At 30.6% G+C, this 17,101-nt stretch overlaps 2 protein-coding genes across 2 annotated transcripts; one reads left to right on the forward strand and one right to left on the reverse strand.

Moving 5' to 3' along the window:
- Positions 1-4,605: 4,605 nt before the first annotated feature.
- LOC128387952 (uncharacterized) lies at positions 4,606-6,476 on the forward strand. The gene is made up of 2 exons (XM_053347275.1): positions 4,606-5,666; positions 5,735-6,476. Exons 1-2 carry the CDS (start codon positions 4,606-4,608, stop codon positions 6,369-6,371), a joined length of 1,698 nt encoding a protein of 565 aa, XP_053203250.1. The 3' UTR covers positions 6,372-6,476.
- A 1,152-nt stretch (positions 6,477-7,628) lies between these two features.
- Positions 7,629-9,692, reverse strand: LOC128387898 (uncharacterized). Its single transcript, XM_053347186.1, is given in 3 exon segments — positions 7,629-8,569; positions 8,647-9,298; positions 9,301-9,692. Coding segments are annotated over 3 exon segments (1,671 nt in total). The 5' UTR covers positions 9,680-9,692; the 3' UTR covers positions 7,629-7,929.
- Positions 9,693-17,101: the final 7,409 nt, after the last annotated feature.

The raw sequence follows: 17,101 nt of genomic DNA on the forward strand, positions 1-17,101 counted from the left end.
TGCAGCTAATTCCCACTAGGTTGCGTTAGAATAGACGGTAAATGCACAGCCAAAGGCAGAAAAAAACTAACGCCATCTATTGTATATTAACTGCGATTTAACCCACAATTTTATGCATTAAGAGAGTTTGCTACTTAATGCATTTTGGCCAATAATAGTTGCCTGACTCTGTTGTAAGTCTGGTAAATTCCACAGTGACCACCAGTTCATCATAATAAGATTAACAATTCATCAATTAGAGTCTCAGGAACGACTTGAACCCATCGACTACCATATTCAGTGATAATTTTTCTTTCAAGAACACCATTTCGAAAACGATGATTATTGATCAATTTTGTTTTGTTGTTTTATCCAATGAATTTAAATTTGATAATTGGTTAAGTTTGAGTTGAATGAATGGGTCACTCTGTTGCTCGGTCATTAATTTATTCATCTCCTTTGAATCTTCTTGAACCAAGAGGTGAAGATATCATCCTCTTGTTAGCATTGTTCTAGTTTATCGTTGAATTGAGGATCATAAGTCGGGTAACGGCTGAGGCAATCGGCAAATTTTTCCTGATTCGTAAATTATTGTAAAATCGAATGATTGTAAGGTGATGGAGTATCTCATAAATCTTGAAGAAGTTTAGTTTTGATCTGAGAAAACACAAGGCGCAATGATCGGTTTCAATTTCGAATTTTGACCGCAAGGAATGACGAAATTTTCAACGGCATAGATGATTGCCAGGCACTCTTTATCAGATATTGGATAGTTAATTCGCCACCTTGTGATTGTCGACTAGCATAGGCGATCGGTTTCATTTATTATCGTGTCGCTGAAGGAGAATCGCACCTAAGCCAAAATCAGAGGCATCGGCTCGTAATTGGATCTGATTGGGTCAAAATGTTCTAGGACATTAGTTGAACAAAGTAATTGTTTTAGTTTTCAAATGCTGAGTGTTCATCTGATCCCAAACTGAATGGTGCTTCCTTTCAAGTTAACTGAGTCAAAGGCCGGGCGATCTGGCGAAGTCTCTGATAGTAACTTGCGATAATAATATGAGCAAAGGGCAACGAAGGCTCTAACATCACGAATCGTGAGAGGAATTGGTTAATTCGCAATTGTTCTGATTTTCTCTGGATAAGGCTCTTGGCCGTCTTCACTGACGATGTAACCAAGGTAAAGAAGCTTTTTCTTGAAGAAGGTACATCTTTCAGGTTTTAGGGTGAGACCAGCGGTTCTCAATCTATTCAAGACTAATCTGAGTCTATTTAAATGTTCATCCATTGTTTTGCTGAAAATGATGATGTCGTCAATGTAAACCAAACAAGAGTTGTACTTGCGGCCAGCGAGACAAACGTCCATCAATCGTTGGAACGTGGCAGGGGCATTACAAAGTCCAAACGGCATCACTTTATATTCATATACTCCAAATGTAGTGACGAAGGCCGTCTTGATTCGATCAGGCGGATTAACTTCCACTTGATGGTAACCACTTCGAAGGTCGAGTAAACTAAAATATCGTGCACCTTGTGAACAATCCAATGAGGTGTTAATATCTGGTATTGGGTAACGATCTTCGTTATCGCGTTTAATTTGCGGTAATCGACACTGAGTCTCCAGTCTTTGGTCTTCTTACTGACCAAGACAACAGGTGAGGACAAGTGAGAATGACTCAACAATGAGGTCATCTTGTATCATTTCATTAATTAATGATTTTATATCTCTCTTAGTTGATTTGGATGGTTGCACAGGCGATCGGAGGATGATTGTCGGTGTCAATAGAGTGAGTGAATAAATTGGATCGACCTATTTCTTTTTGGGTCGTTGCAAACACATCTCTGAGTTCACTAGCTAATTCATGTAATTTATTTTTATCTTCGTCGCTGACTTCACTGTCAATTTCGAGGTTCAATGAATTACTTATATTATCAACATCAACAGTATCAAATTCACTTTCGGTCATAGGCTCAGATTCACTTAGATCAGTTGCTTCGGTATCAACTTGTCTTGTTGGTTGACTATTTATATGAACTCTACCGGCTGAGCAATCAATTATAATGTTTGCTTTTGACATGACATCTTGACTGACTAGGACACTGAACTACTATGGTAATCGATCAATCACTTGAACTGTTGTTACAATCAATAGAGCTGAATTATTGTCGCTAATCTTAATTGTTATTTCAACTTGGCCAAGGATCTGAATTGGCTTATCATTAGCTGCTAAAGGAATCGGACCTTTGTAAGGTTGTAAAGTTAAATTTAATTGATTAACTAGCTCTTTAGTGATTAAGGTCATATCTGAACCTGTGTCAAACATTGCCTCGACTTTCAAATTATCGACTTTAAGCTGTTGATGAATTGGAGTTTTTTCTTGAATATTAAGCAAACAGCTGAAATCGGGGTCCCTCATCACTATAATCATCCTCAGCATCGTAATTACCTGGTAATTGCTCTGATGTGAGGACCTTGATTACTTTGGGTAATTGGCTCTGATTGATTCTGATTTTCTTTGTTTATTCTGATTACGCCTCTCCAATTTTGGTCATTGTTCGAATGATGCCAATTTCTATTGCTCTTCACCTTTGATTGTAAAATGGTTGTTGATTTGATTGAGATGGGAAACTGATTGATTGGTTATTAGTTTGAGAGACTGTTGATTAACTGTCGGCTGAGCTGCATAATTTGGTTGACTAATAGTCGAGTGCTCTGTCAAATTCTGTTGATTAGATTGCGAAGGCTGAGTGAGTTGACTGTTGACTGAAAGCAATTAGTCAGAAGAGCTGAATTTTGAACCTACAGTTTTCTTCACTATGACCTCGATGACCACAAAAGTTACAGCTAATGTTTGTATTATTGGTTCTTACGGTTAAAGCATTGAGTTTATTCTCTAATTGATCAAACTTTGATTGTAATTGGTAAAGAGTAGACAATAGTTTTCGATTGAATTTGATTGATTTGATTCTAGGCTAAGGACAAGGTTCGAGATGCTAATTCGAATTGTAGTAACCAGTCAATAACATCTTCATTGTCACCCTTAAAAGGTTCAATAGTCACATGATTTTTTAATAGGTTCGAAAGATTAACACTCATTATTATTGATTGATTGATTTGATTGATTTGATTGATTTGATTGATTTGATTGATTTGATTGACTAAACTGATACTCATTGGACCCAGAATCCAAAGGTTCAGGTCTAGAAATCATTGTAATTGAGAGATGAGAGCAAAATTAATCGCTAATTGATCAAGAGAAAACACAACAATAATCTAGATTAATTGTTTGAAGTAACTGATTTATGAGCTGATTACAGAGTAAAGCTCAAAGTCAAAAGAAGGTTACATACTCGTTATATGAAACAAATGAATTTTAAACACAATTTATGAGAAAAGGAAATTAATCTAACATACAATTTTGAAAGGATAAGGAGAAGAGAGGGTTCAATCAATCCAGAAGATTCAAATTCTTAGTCTTCACTGACTTGAATTCAGGTGATACATTTGTCTTCACTGACAAAATGTGACAAGGTGAGTCTTCACTGACTCGTTTTTCAACTAAATCTTTACCGGATTGGTTGCTATCTTCGATAATTGTATGAGTAAGACCTATCGATTTTAAACGATATTAATTATTCTAGATGAGAACTTATATAGAATAAGAAGTTCTTTTGAGATAAGATAGCAGGCAAGGATTTTATCTAATTTGCTTGTTATTTTCTTATCTCAAAAGGAACTTACTACACACCCTTTATTATCTGATTCAATTTGGTAATGGTTACCTTGATCTTTACGTGAATTTCAATGATGGAACGAACTATTTTAAAGGAAATTAGTCAAGAGTTAGAGTCAAAAGAGTCTTCACTAGATATTCACATTGATTTCTGATGATTTGTGCCATCCTCATGAAGAGTTGCGATTAATTAGATTTTGGAAACAAATCGATTTATTGATTTTCTTACCTTAATTGTTCAATAGTTTCTGGTTATGTTGAATTGGGTAATTTATTGGCTATTCTTGGTCCATCAGGAGCAGGTAATTCAGTATATTTATTAGCGGATCTGGTTGATTATTTGTTCCATTATTAACAAATTGTTTCTTTAATTATTTCTTTAGGTGCAACAACTTTACTCGATGTATTGACTGGTCAAAATTTAATGAATGTCATTGTCAATGACCATGATCAAAGTTTAATTATTAATAGTTTTGTGAGTTGACAAATCTCAAGTTGCGATACTTTGGTTGAAGGGCCTAAGAACATCTTCAGGACCTAAGCATATGATAAATGACTCTCTCAATTATCTTAAGTAGCCAATAGAGATTGTCCATAACGACTTTAATCGATCTTAATCTATTTTAAACAAAGATAAAGAGAAAAAAGAAAAGCTTGAGGAAGATGAATAATCTTTACTTTTTCTTTTTCTTTTGTTTTGTCTGTGATGATCGATTCTTTCACGGGAGTTGACGATCAATTTACTGAATCGACCTTCACAAACCCAATCATATTTTGTGTTTGAAGAGGAGACCTAGTGGTCACCATTTTCTTTTCTCCGTTTGAGTATAAAAGCAAAAGTCTTTGCTGTAGTTTGTTAGTTTCTTATAAGCGATAATTAAAGTGTCTCAAGATGGCAGAGCAACAATGGACATTGTTAGATCCGAAAGTGACAATTGTGAACCGAAAAAAATCTTATGAAATATCTAAACAAAAGTTATCATCGATTCCTTACTTTGTGAAACTATTTGCCGATTCTGATTGTGACACAACCAAAATAGAACTTGATCTTGATAAAAATTCATTTGATAATATTGTTGATTTTATCGTCAACAATCATCTATCAATATCTATGGAAAATGCCTTCTCAATGATGGAAATTGCTGATTATCTCGAAATGGACGATATCAAACAGAAGTATTATGATTGTATCGTGTCTAATTTCAATATTAAACTATTGGGAGAGTTTTTGGATTTTTATAAGAATCGTGAATACCCTGAAAATTTTACTGAAAATAAGGTGAAATCTTTCATTGAGAAATATTTCGTTCCAATTTCCAACACAAGAGCATTTCTGAAATTTCCTGTTGCTCTAATTGAACGAATTTTAAAAATGAATTTGGTTGTTTCTTACGAGTATCAAATAGTTGAAGCTATTGATCGTTGGGTCAAATTCAATGAACAAGATCGAAAACAACATCTTCCTCATCTCATGAAGTTCGTCAATTTTTGTCATTTGACAGAAAAAGAAATAACAAGAGCTGTTTTTAAGGAAACGAAAAACTTCACTGGCATACTAGCAAATTTTGGATTTCATTTCCACACTCAACAGTTGAAAGAACATTCTCCCCATGCTTGTCAACCCGAATTCTGCCAATCTGATTGTAAAAGTAATCGACATTCCTACAAGTCTTTGGTCTCAATCTATGAACTTGGTGAAGATGAGATTGAGATCCGTCGATTGTCAAGATCAAATAATTGGACAAAAAGTTACCAATTCACTCGAGATGAGACAATGTCCACTTCTCTGATTGAGGCTGGCCATATTGTCGATATAATCTATGATTCAGGAAGAAAAGGTATTCGAATTGATTGGAACACAAAGAAATTCAGATACATGAAAATGTTTGGTGGTGACGATTCTTATTATGGTCAAGTTTACAAATATTTCGCTCATGATATTTGTACTGATTCGTGAGTATATTTACTGATTCTTAGTGATAACATAATCTAACTATTCTCTATCTTTTTCATACCCTTAGCACTCATTTTAAGATCTCGAATGCGCTTACAGCATCTAGTAATAAACGTTTCAACATAAAGCGTGTGGAATCACTTTCTCTGAGTGACAAGTTGGAGGGAATCTGCTATCTGGATGGATATTCAAGTGATTGTCATGGAGTTGGTGTTAATAGATCATCGTCCCCGCAATATTATTTTCCGTCTCTTGATTATCGAAAACTGTCTTCTTGTGAATTCGAAGGACCAACTCAAGCCCGTTCATGTTTGTCCTCGAATCTAAGTAGCGATTCAAAATCTCAAAAAGTCTTGTACAATTTGACGCAACAAGATTTCAGTCGATATTCATTGCGAGGAGAGCCTCGAAATAAAGGACCTATGATTGAAATCCGTTCACCGTTCGTGGTAGGTCACGGAAATGGCACAGATGTATCAATAGCACTTGACTATTCGTTCTTGAAAGATTTCATCGGAAGCGATTCTCTTGATCACATTGAGCTGATTTCTCATGATAATAATATGCTAATTGTCAACAAGGAAACGAAAATGATTTATTCTTATATTGAGGAAACTGATCATTGGCAATTTATGACTAAAATTGAATCATCTGGTAAGATGATCGCAATTGCATTCGTCTATTTCCCGATCGGATCGGAATAATAACCAACGATTGTCAATCTTGAAACAAATTTGTCCAACTTTTCTAATGAACTTGATAATCTTTACTTTTGCTTTCTAATTACAATTGATAAATAAATTCTTCAATAATTTCTAATCAAATGAAGTTGATCTTTGTTCCATTTAATGGACTACAAAATTTATTTTTCTTTTGCTGTGGTTATTCATTAGCTTTGATTTACTCAACAATTAGTCTATCTCATGTTATCATTTCTTTTCTGTTTCGCATAGTAAACGATTGGTACATTTTATTTTGGCTAAGCATTAAATTAGATTCAGTGTTGATTCTTTATTTCTAATGTCAATCGGATTGACTATTGAATAGTCATTATTCATTGTATTTAAAATTACTCGCGTTTCAATCTACATGTAAATTGATCATCTAGACTTTGATTAACTGTTGCTACTTATTTACTTTAGAGTGAAAGTAAATTGATTGCAATTGAATTTGTAAGCAAATTATTTTCTCTTTTTACAGTGTTTACGAATTATCTGTGAAAAAATGTAATAATAAGTAGTTAATCAATAATGTTGATTTAGCACTGAAAATCATCGCATTTCAATGATAATTTAAAAAGTTAGTACCAATCAGTTTTAGATTCAATCTTTTTACTTTTGTAACATAATCTAAACAATCGGCTTCTCTCTTGTTGATAATTACTAATGTTCTTCACTTTGTTTACTCAATCAATTGTTTTAAAAGTAACAATTATTAGTTCGTTAGTTAAATCCAATTACCACCATCTCATTGTTTCATTTAATTGTGTCTATGTTTTGTTTATCTTTAATTATCCTTCTTAATGAGCTAAAGTTTTACAAAGAGTTGAGCTTTTAACAGACAGAAAATGTTGTTTACTTTGTTTCTTTCTCCAATTAAAGACATTTGATTGCGATTAAGGTTAGAAAGTATGTTTGATTTAATCGACAATCAAAGATTGATAATTGATTTAAAGATTTGAAGATATTAATTATTGATATTATCTCGTAAACTCGTATTGTGATATAACTTATAGATTGAAAGTCAGTTACGAATTTGTTGAAAGCTTCATGTAAAAATATTGATGAGCAATTCATCACCAAATCAAGGATAAAATCTAATTAATCTGACGCTAAAATTTATTTCTACTCTTAATAGCTTAATTCTTACTCCAATTCATCACTAATAATAAATGGTAACCAACCAATGATAAAATCTAATTGATCTAATACAATAATTTATGTCTATTCTTAATAGCTTAATTCTTATATATTCTTAATTAAATCGATTCTTAATTATTTCTAATTAAAAAACTCCTTCGACGCTTTGGAGGGAATAAATCAGCAAAATAACTGTCAAAGATTGATGAATATGCAAATTATTTTTCAACCACTTTGATTAAGGACAAGAGATCCATTTTAATTGCTAGTGAATTCACTCATTTTATTCAATTGACAATATTAAAGCGAGACTAAAACAAGTAAGATTATCGAGTACATTGAGAAAAGCTCAATCAAATTGATTTGCTACAAATGATTGAACATTAAATTGGGTGACAATTAGTTATTGTTCACAATCAAACGGCAGACAAATCGATGCAATTGTAATCATCTTTTCGGGAGATTCAATTTTAGACATAAATTGCCAATAATCAGTGTTATCGTAATCAATATCAGTATCAATATCATCGTTATAAGAATAAATCATTTTCGTTTCCTTGTTACAAATTAGCACAGTATTTTCATGAGAAATCAGCTCAATGTGATCAAGAGAATCGCTTCCGATGAACTCTTTCAGGAACGAATAGTCAAGTACATCTTTAAATCTTAGCACCTTTTTACAGAATTTACGTTTAGTCAAAAAGTAAAAGACCTTTTGAGTACCTGAATATTTATTTGATTTCGATAAAAAACAGGACCGAGTTTGGACAGGTCCTTTTATCTCATATGAAAGCAATTGTCGATAATCAAGAGATGAGCTATAAAAATACTGATCATGAGATTCATTCAACTCGCCACCATCATCAGATTCATCAAACCCATGACTTCTACTAAACCCGTCAGAATCATCGGGATCTGCATTTCCAAAGCAAATTCCCACCAATTGATCATCCAGAGAAATGGCTTCCAAACGTTTTAAATTAAAATCATTACTGTCATACTTGCGATGATGTGTTTTCGGTTCTTTGATCTTTGTATAAGTGCTAATAGAAGAATAGATAGGAATAATAGATAAAAGGTAATTAGATATTGTTATCGTTAAGAATCAATATATACTTACTAAATCACACAAATATCACTGACGAAATATTTGTAAGCTTGACCATAATAAGAATTGTCACCACCAAACATTTTAAGATATTTGAATTTCTTTCCAATCAAATCAATTCGAATACCTTTTCTTCCGGAATCATAAATTATATCGACGATATGATCAGCCTCAATCAGAGAAGTGGACATTGTCTCATCTCGAGTGAATTGACCATATTTAATCCAGAGATTTGATCTTGATAAACGTCGAATATTAATTTTATCTTCATCAAGTTCATAGATTGAGATCAATGACTTATTATACTGTCGTTTAATTATACAATCAAATCGACAGAATTCTGGTAGATAAGCACGAGGCTTCTTTCCATGTCGAAAATTAGAAGAGATTCCAACATCTTCAAACATTGACACGCAAGTTGTAATCTCAGGATCTTTCATTCGACGAAAATTTACAAATTTCATGAGTTGAGGTAGATATTTTTTTCGAGCCTTTTTATCAAATTTGCACCAACGAACAATAGCTGCAAATATTTGCAACTCCGACGAAACACCCAAATGCATTTTCAACAAGCGTTCCAATAGAGTAACTGGAAATTTCTGAAAAGCTCTCGTATTGGAAATTGGAACGAAATATTTCCCAATGAAAGATTTCAATTTAGTTTCATTAATCTTTCCAAGACATTTATGATTCTCAAAAAGTCTAAAAACTCTTCCAAATGTTTGATTCTGAAATTCGATTCAAAGCAATCATAATATTTTCGCTTAATTTCGTCCATTCCGAGATAGTCACAAGTTTCTACCATAGATGAGGCACTTTCAATGGAAATCGATAGTTGACCATCTAGAATAAACTCGATAATATTATCGAATGAACTTTCATCAAGATCAAGTTCTATTTTGGTTGTGTCACAATCAGAATCGGCAAATAATTTCACAAAGTAAGGAATCGACGATAACTTTTGTTTAGAAATTTCGTAAGACTTTTCTCTATTCACAATCGTTAATTTCATATTTTCATCTAATGATATCAATTGATCTTCCATCTTGAAGCGGTTTTATGTTAAATTTTAAGTGAGTAAACACTATATTACCTTAGCGTTTCGCTGAGGTTTTGATGTTCACTCGTTAAAACCGAACAGTTAAATGAATCATTATGAGTTTTTAAATTGTTATGATGGGTGATATTATCGATATCGATAGGTATCGATATTCTTGTGTCGATTTATTATCGATATGAAGAAAGAATATCGATAAATATTTCTCTTTCTCTTTCCTTTGGCTCTTTCTTTTACATTAATTACTGTCTTTTTCTCTGTCGCTGTCGAATCTTAATATCGCTCATCACTAATTTTGTCGATTGTTTTTAGAGAAACAATCAACTCAAAAGTTTCTTTGATATAATCAATCGAGTTCCATTTACAATATCTCGTATTTATTGCTTTGATTTATTTTCTGTTTCCTTATTCCTTCTTCAACCGATAGTATTTAATAAATATTAATACTATTTATAGAAATGAATTTGGAGAAAAATTTCAAATGGAAAATCTCAACTAATAATTGATTAATAAATTAAAAGCTTCGATCAGAGAAAACGAAGAGAATTTAAAATCGACAAAAGAGGAAAAGATACAATTAAGATACTTGCCATCAATTGATTCCAATTAATTTTTTATTTAAAATATTCAAGCGACAATTATAAATTTAAGGTGAGATTATCACTTGCATTCAGAAAAGCTTAAGCAAAATAACTTGTTCCAAGTGATTAAACATCAATGTTTTAAATTGAGTGACAATTAGTTATTGTGCACAATCAAACGGCAGACAAATCGATGCAATTGTAATCATCTTTTCGGGAGATTCAATTTTAGACATAAATTGCCAATAATCAGCTCCATCATAATCAATATAAGAATAGATCATTTTCGTTTCCTTGTTACAAATAAGAAGTGAATTTTCATGAGAAATCAGCTCAATATGATCAAGAGAATCGCTTCCGATGAATTCTTTCAGGAACGAGAAGTCACATTTATGCGAATGGTACATTCCTCGTACGTAATAAAAACTGAAATCGTCACCTAAAATCCAAACATCGCTCATTATTTAACTTACGAACTTTTACCTGCTCCATCGATTGATGTTCCGATTAAATTCATATAGATATTCACATGGATTTCTGATGATTTGCCAATCTAACGAAGAATTGCGATTAATTAGATTTTGGAAACAAATCAATGTATCAATTTTTGCACCTTAATTGTTCAATAGTTTCTGGTTATGTTGAATTGGGTAATTTATTGGCTATTCTTGGTCCATCAGGAGCAGGTAATTCAGTATATTTATTAGCGGATCTGGTTGATTATTTGTTCCATTATTAACAAATTGTTTCTTTAATTATTTCTTTAGGTGCAACAACTTTACTCGATGTATTGACTGGTCAAAATTTAATGTCAAAGTAAAAGTCTAATTAGTTTTGTGAGTGGTTAATTTGCTTTTTCTTGGCATCAGATTATCATGGATCCACCGATACTTTTCTGTGATGAACCAACTTTGGGAATTGATTCATTCATGGCTCTGAGTGTAATTTCGGTTCTAATGTCATCAAACGTCTGATTTTGACATAAACATTAATACTTCATGTTCATTTCCATCATCAGTTCCTCTGATCTGGATTAGAACCTTAACTTTAATTAGTCGAATCTCATGAATATATTAATTTTCTTTATTTCAAGTTCGCGCTTCCATTTGCTGGATGACGAAATGTAGTTAATTTTGAGCAAAGAGTAGTTGAGAAAACCTAGAGGACATCACTTTCTTTTTCTTCTCCATAAAAACATTAACTCTCCATCGAGAGACTCTCTCCCGTAGTTTAAACTATATACAGCCGATTGAGTACGTCGGCTAAAATAGTCGGGTAATACGCAAAAGTGTGAATCAGCCGAGCTCCCCAACTAGTGGGGAAGCCCCTGGTCAGTAATAGCCATTGAAACCAACTTTAAGGTTGTCATAATCAAAGGTCTAATGGATGAATCAATTGACATTGATACGAAAAAACAACTTAAAGAAATTATTGATTTTCTCAATGATGAAGAAAGTGAATCATATGAACAAGAACATCCAGTTAAACGAATAAAAATGGACACACCAAGAACCAGAAAGGAAAAAAATCAAGAAGTTCATATTCGTTACAATCAACAAAAAAGTGAAAACAATTGGATGAATGTTGAACATATTCAAATACTACCTGTTTTAATTATCACTGCAGTTAATGAATCAACTCATCTTAATCCGTTCGTTCTGAAAGAGAAGTTCATTGAAGCAATAGACGAAATAACGGAAATACCAACTATAATGGACACTTTAACTGGTAACAAATGTATCAAAGTTTACGTTGATGAATACGATTCACGCATCACTTTAAAAGAAACTCTTGATGAAAACTTTAAAATTGATGGTTTTGAAGTAAAAGTTGAAATACCTGAACTTAAAAATCCAGTAATTGCAATTGAAAATGTGAATAAAAACAAAGATGAAACTTGGAATGACTGGCTAAAGAGAATAATCAAAAGGAACAAATGGATGAGTGAAGATGGAATTCAAATTAAACACACATTCGAAGAAAAAAACAATAACGAAATATTATTATCGGTAAGTTCTCGAATAAGAAACGAAATTGAGAAAAATGGAGGAAAGATTAATATTGGATATAAAACATGTTTAATTACTGATCAATTCAATATATTGATTTGTAATCATTGTTCTCAATATGGTCATACCATGAGAAATTGTAATAACCTGAAAACATGCTTCATGTGTAACCAACATCATATTACACATTGTCCAGTCGCAAATGATATAAACAAATGGGAATGTCCAAGATGTCGAAAAATGGGCCATAGCGCTAAATATAAAGGTTGTGAAGTTTTTCAAAACGCCTTAAAAAATGATTTGGAAAAAATCAATCATTATTACATAAATGTCATTCTTAATAAATCTCACAATAAATAAAAACGCTAAAATTTGAAAATAGCGCTAATACAAGAAAAAGAGAATTGTAATCACATGTAACGCTCTACCATTACTATAATCAAAATTAAAGATTAAAATGTTATCAATTATAAATTGTGATCTTTTTAGAATTAGAATCTCAATTCAGTATCAACCAACTTATAATTTAGTGATTAAACGTGATCCTAATCTACACGCAACAATTAAATTACAACAAATACGTGAAAAATTAAAAGAAAATCAAATTATTGATTTTAGCCTTAAAAATGTTAGAGAAGGTTTCATGTTAACCATTAAAAACAAGGAAGATGCTGAAAAAGCTAAGGTTAATTTACAATCAATGTGTCAATTCAATATGGATTATCAGAAAAGACCTCGAATCAAATTTATTATACAACAGAAACCACCAATTGATTTAACAAATAGATTAATGGTTGAAAACGGTTTCAATGGTGACATTAAAATAATTAAAATGGAAGATCTTTCAGGAAGAATATCAATTACCATGGAAATCACTAAGGAAATCAGAGACAAAATTGAAGACAGGAATGGTATCATTCTAATGGATGGACAAATGATTGAAATAATTGACATTTTCAACATAAAATTCTGTACTAAATGTTCAAATTATACTCACACAAAAGCTAATTGTCCAAATGACCCAATTTGTATGCTATGCTCAGGTCAACACACACAGTGTGAATTTGAAGGTGATTTTCATAATTATCGATGTCCATGTTGTTATAAGATAGGTCATAGTGCTTGGTTTTTTCAATGTAAAATTTTCACTCAAAAATTAATGAAAACATTGAAAAATGTTGATTATCACTACAAAACAATCTTCATGGAAAAAAGAAGACAATTTTGAAAATCCCTCCATTAACCAAACCATGGTAACCATATTGATATCAAAATCATCTTCTCTCCTTTTTCTTCAAATAAAATTCTCACAATCCTCAACATCTAAATTGTTATTGTGTTAAAATGGAGACAATTATAATTGTATGTAAAGATGATATTAATTCAAAAGAATTATATCAAACAATTAAAGATAATTTTACATTTAGTGCAAAAATCAAAATAAGAAAAATTTTCTTTAAATATATTAAATGTGAAGTTCCAAAGGAAGAAAAAACAACAATCATCAAAACGTTGATGCTTATGAAAAACATTGAAAAAATCACAACAAAGATTAATCCCTGATAATGGTTAAATTCAAGGATATTGGAATAACAAACAAAGAATCATTGGAATTGATGCTTAATAAAAACAATGAGGTAATGGACAAATCGCTAATCAAAAGCATTGGAGTCTACAAATGAACAAAGGAATAATAACAATAATAGAAATAAGTCCAATGGTCAGAGAAAAATTAGGAAAAGAAAAGATCATATTTCTAATGGATAAAGAAAAACATTATCGCTTCAATGATATAATATTTATAAAGGTTAATGAAAAAATGAAAGATAAACAATTGAAGAAAAGAAAACAAAACAGATTAATTATTAATGAACCAAACAATTTTGATTATATTGATTACATTTTTGATAATTTGTTTATTTAAATTGTACCGCCACAGATCAAATCATTATATAACCATATTGTATTGCCATGGTAACAATAGAATTTCTATTTACATTTTCTTTCTAATTAAAAAAGGTATCAAATTACAAATAAACAAAAATATTAATTATTTTTCTTCGGTGTTAATTACAATGTATCAACTCAAAATATCATTAAATGTGTTACCCAAAACAATTATAATCAAAAGTAAATGTGAAGGAAATCCAAAAGAAATTATTAATTTCATCAAAAGACATTTAACAATTGGTGATTCAATTATCAACTATGATATCAAAGGTAATGAAATACACATGATGATATTGAAAAAAGAAAGGAAAATTTTTCTTGATTCATTACCTTTAATCAAAGGAATTAAAAAAGTTAAAACTATCAAAAAAGAGAACCCGAGAATATCTTTTGAAATTAATGAAGAAAGAATCGTAAACAAATCAAAAGAAATGATAACAATGGAAATTAAAAATTGCAATAATTTTCCATCATCAACCATAATAGTTGAATCCATTAGAGATGACCTCTATCCTTATAGCAAAAGAATTACTGTTCAATTGGATAAAGAAAATCGAAAATACATAGAATCATTAGATGGAATGATTAATTATCACGGTGATATTAAGATAAGAGATGAAATTGGTATCCAAAACTGCTATCACTGCTATGAAATTGGAACTAAACATCAATGGGAAAACTGCAAGAACAAAATTTGTCCAAGTTGCTCAAGCAGAGATATTCATTTAAATTGCAAAGATATTACACCCATTTGTCCACATTGTAATCAAACGCTTCATGAGGCTTATTCAAACAAATGTTTGATGCTCAAAGAATACATTCAAAAGTTAACTAATTACTTTGACTATAACTATCCAATTGTTTACATAAACACTAATCATCTACCAAGATCTTAAATTTCTAATAATTACAATAACAAAGTTATATTGTAATCAAACTAAATTGAAAGTATAAAAGAGCAATCAAGCTCAAAAAATTTTTCAATAACATTGTAACAATTAAGCTTACAAGTTCAAATGTGAATTGAAATAAAGTGAAACAAACAAGTTATTCATTTAAACAACTAATTTTCTAATTGTGAACTCTTTTCTACGGAAGTTGAACAATTAAAGGAAATATTGGTAAGATTACTGATTTTTTTCAATTTAAAATGTTCAAAAAAATATGATTAACGAAGATTTTATAAAAATTTCAAAAAATAACAATGAAAATTTTAGTCTTGAATTAAATTTTAGAAACGAGAGACAAACAAATTTTAAAAATTTTCTAAGAATTAATCGAATAGAATTTGAAGAAACTGAATATAATCTGACAATCAAAATTCAATCGAATGATATTTTTAACAATCATCAATTAGTTAGATATATGAAATATTATGAATGTGAAATTATACTTTTAGGAGACGTTGATTACTTTGCTAAAGAATACAAATACAATAGTGAAGAGGAAAAAACAAAAATTAAAAATTGGTTGATAGGAAATATTAATAATTTTTCAATTGATTTTCAAATTTCAGTCTTTCAAATTTGGGTTGAGGAAAATTGTATCAATCTACTAATTCAATTTATAACATGATTTGTGATTCAACAAAATCTACATACAAAGGTAAATACTCATACATTTGTATTGATATCAATAAAGGAGTAGAAATCATAGCAAACCATAGACATTTAGAATTTTATCTATCATCATATGTTAGAGATTTATTTCCTTACATGATAATAGTAGATGAAGATCCGCCAGAAGATATGGATAGAATTAGTGAATCTGCTTATTTAAGAGGAATATTATATGATGAGAGGAATATCACTAATACACTTGACAAATTAATAGACAATTCATATCATATTGAAATCAAGAAAACTTATGAATATTTCTTAATCACAGAAGAAATCAAAGTACATAAACTAATTTCATTATTAATCAATACTAATATTGAATCATTCATAATAATCAAATCGACACCACAAAATACAAACAGATTTAAATTAAACACTTATAAAAAATTAAATGAAACACAAATTGAACAAATCAGTAAATCTGAACTAATATCAGAAATAAATTTCCTATCATTTACAGGAGAACATGAATAATCGTAATATTTATATTAATAAATTCTCCTTTGGAGAATTACTGAACAATCAAAATTGGTTGAATAGAAAAATAGTCAATGTTAAGTTTAATTTCAATCAATTTGATCAAGCAATAGCAGAATTTTTTGAAAATGAAATCAAAACTATCAACACTATCAGAGGAGAAATAAATTATATTATAACACCAGCAAAATTAATTGATCAAGAGACAATTGAAACAATTAACACCTTCGGGGCAAAAGTTACTTTTCATAATGGAGTAACTGTCACTTTACCATGTATATATAATAATCTTACAATTCAACAGATTAATTCGAGAATTAATAATTTTCTTGACAATCATCAACACATGAGAATACCATCAATCATACAAATATTCATGGATACGCAGACCAATCCTGATAACATCACGAACAACATCATCACTATTTCAAATCAAACGGCCTCATCGATAATCAATATATAATGAAAATTGAAATTATTCAATGGAATGTATGCAAAAATCATGAAGCTACTATTAAGCTAATTGAAAACACACTGAATAATGATTACTTAATAACGATAATTAATGAACCATTTAAACATATTAACAACAATTTATTTTTTAATCACAAAATAATTATGAATGAAAACACCACTATTGTAATAGGAAAAAAGATAAAAATAATATGTTCAACCTTTAATTATAAAAACACTATCAGCATGGAGTTGAAAATTAATAAATTAACAATTTACTTGATTGGAATTTATCACAACAGAAATGATGGAGATCCATGG

Source organism: Panonychus citri, unplaced genomic scaffold, assembly GCF_014898815.1.
Source record: "Panonychus citri isolate SS breed McGregor unplaced genomic scaffold, ASM1489881v1 Contig00003, whole genome shotgun sequence".
NCBI classification, from domain to species: Eukaryota; Metazoa; Arthropoda; class Arachnida; order Trombidiformes; family Tetranychidae; genus Panonychus; species Panonychus citri.

Excerpts from the sequence above, each read along its gene's own strand:
- LOC128387952 (XM_053347275.1), top strand. The coding sequence starts at position 4,606 with ATGGCAGAGCAACAATGGACATTGTTAGATCCGAAAGTGACAATTGTG. Across the intron at positions 5,667-5,734 it reads CATGATATTTGTACTGATTC|CACTCATTTTAAGATCTCGA; the intron begins GTGAGTATATTT and ends TCATACCCTTAG.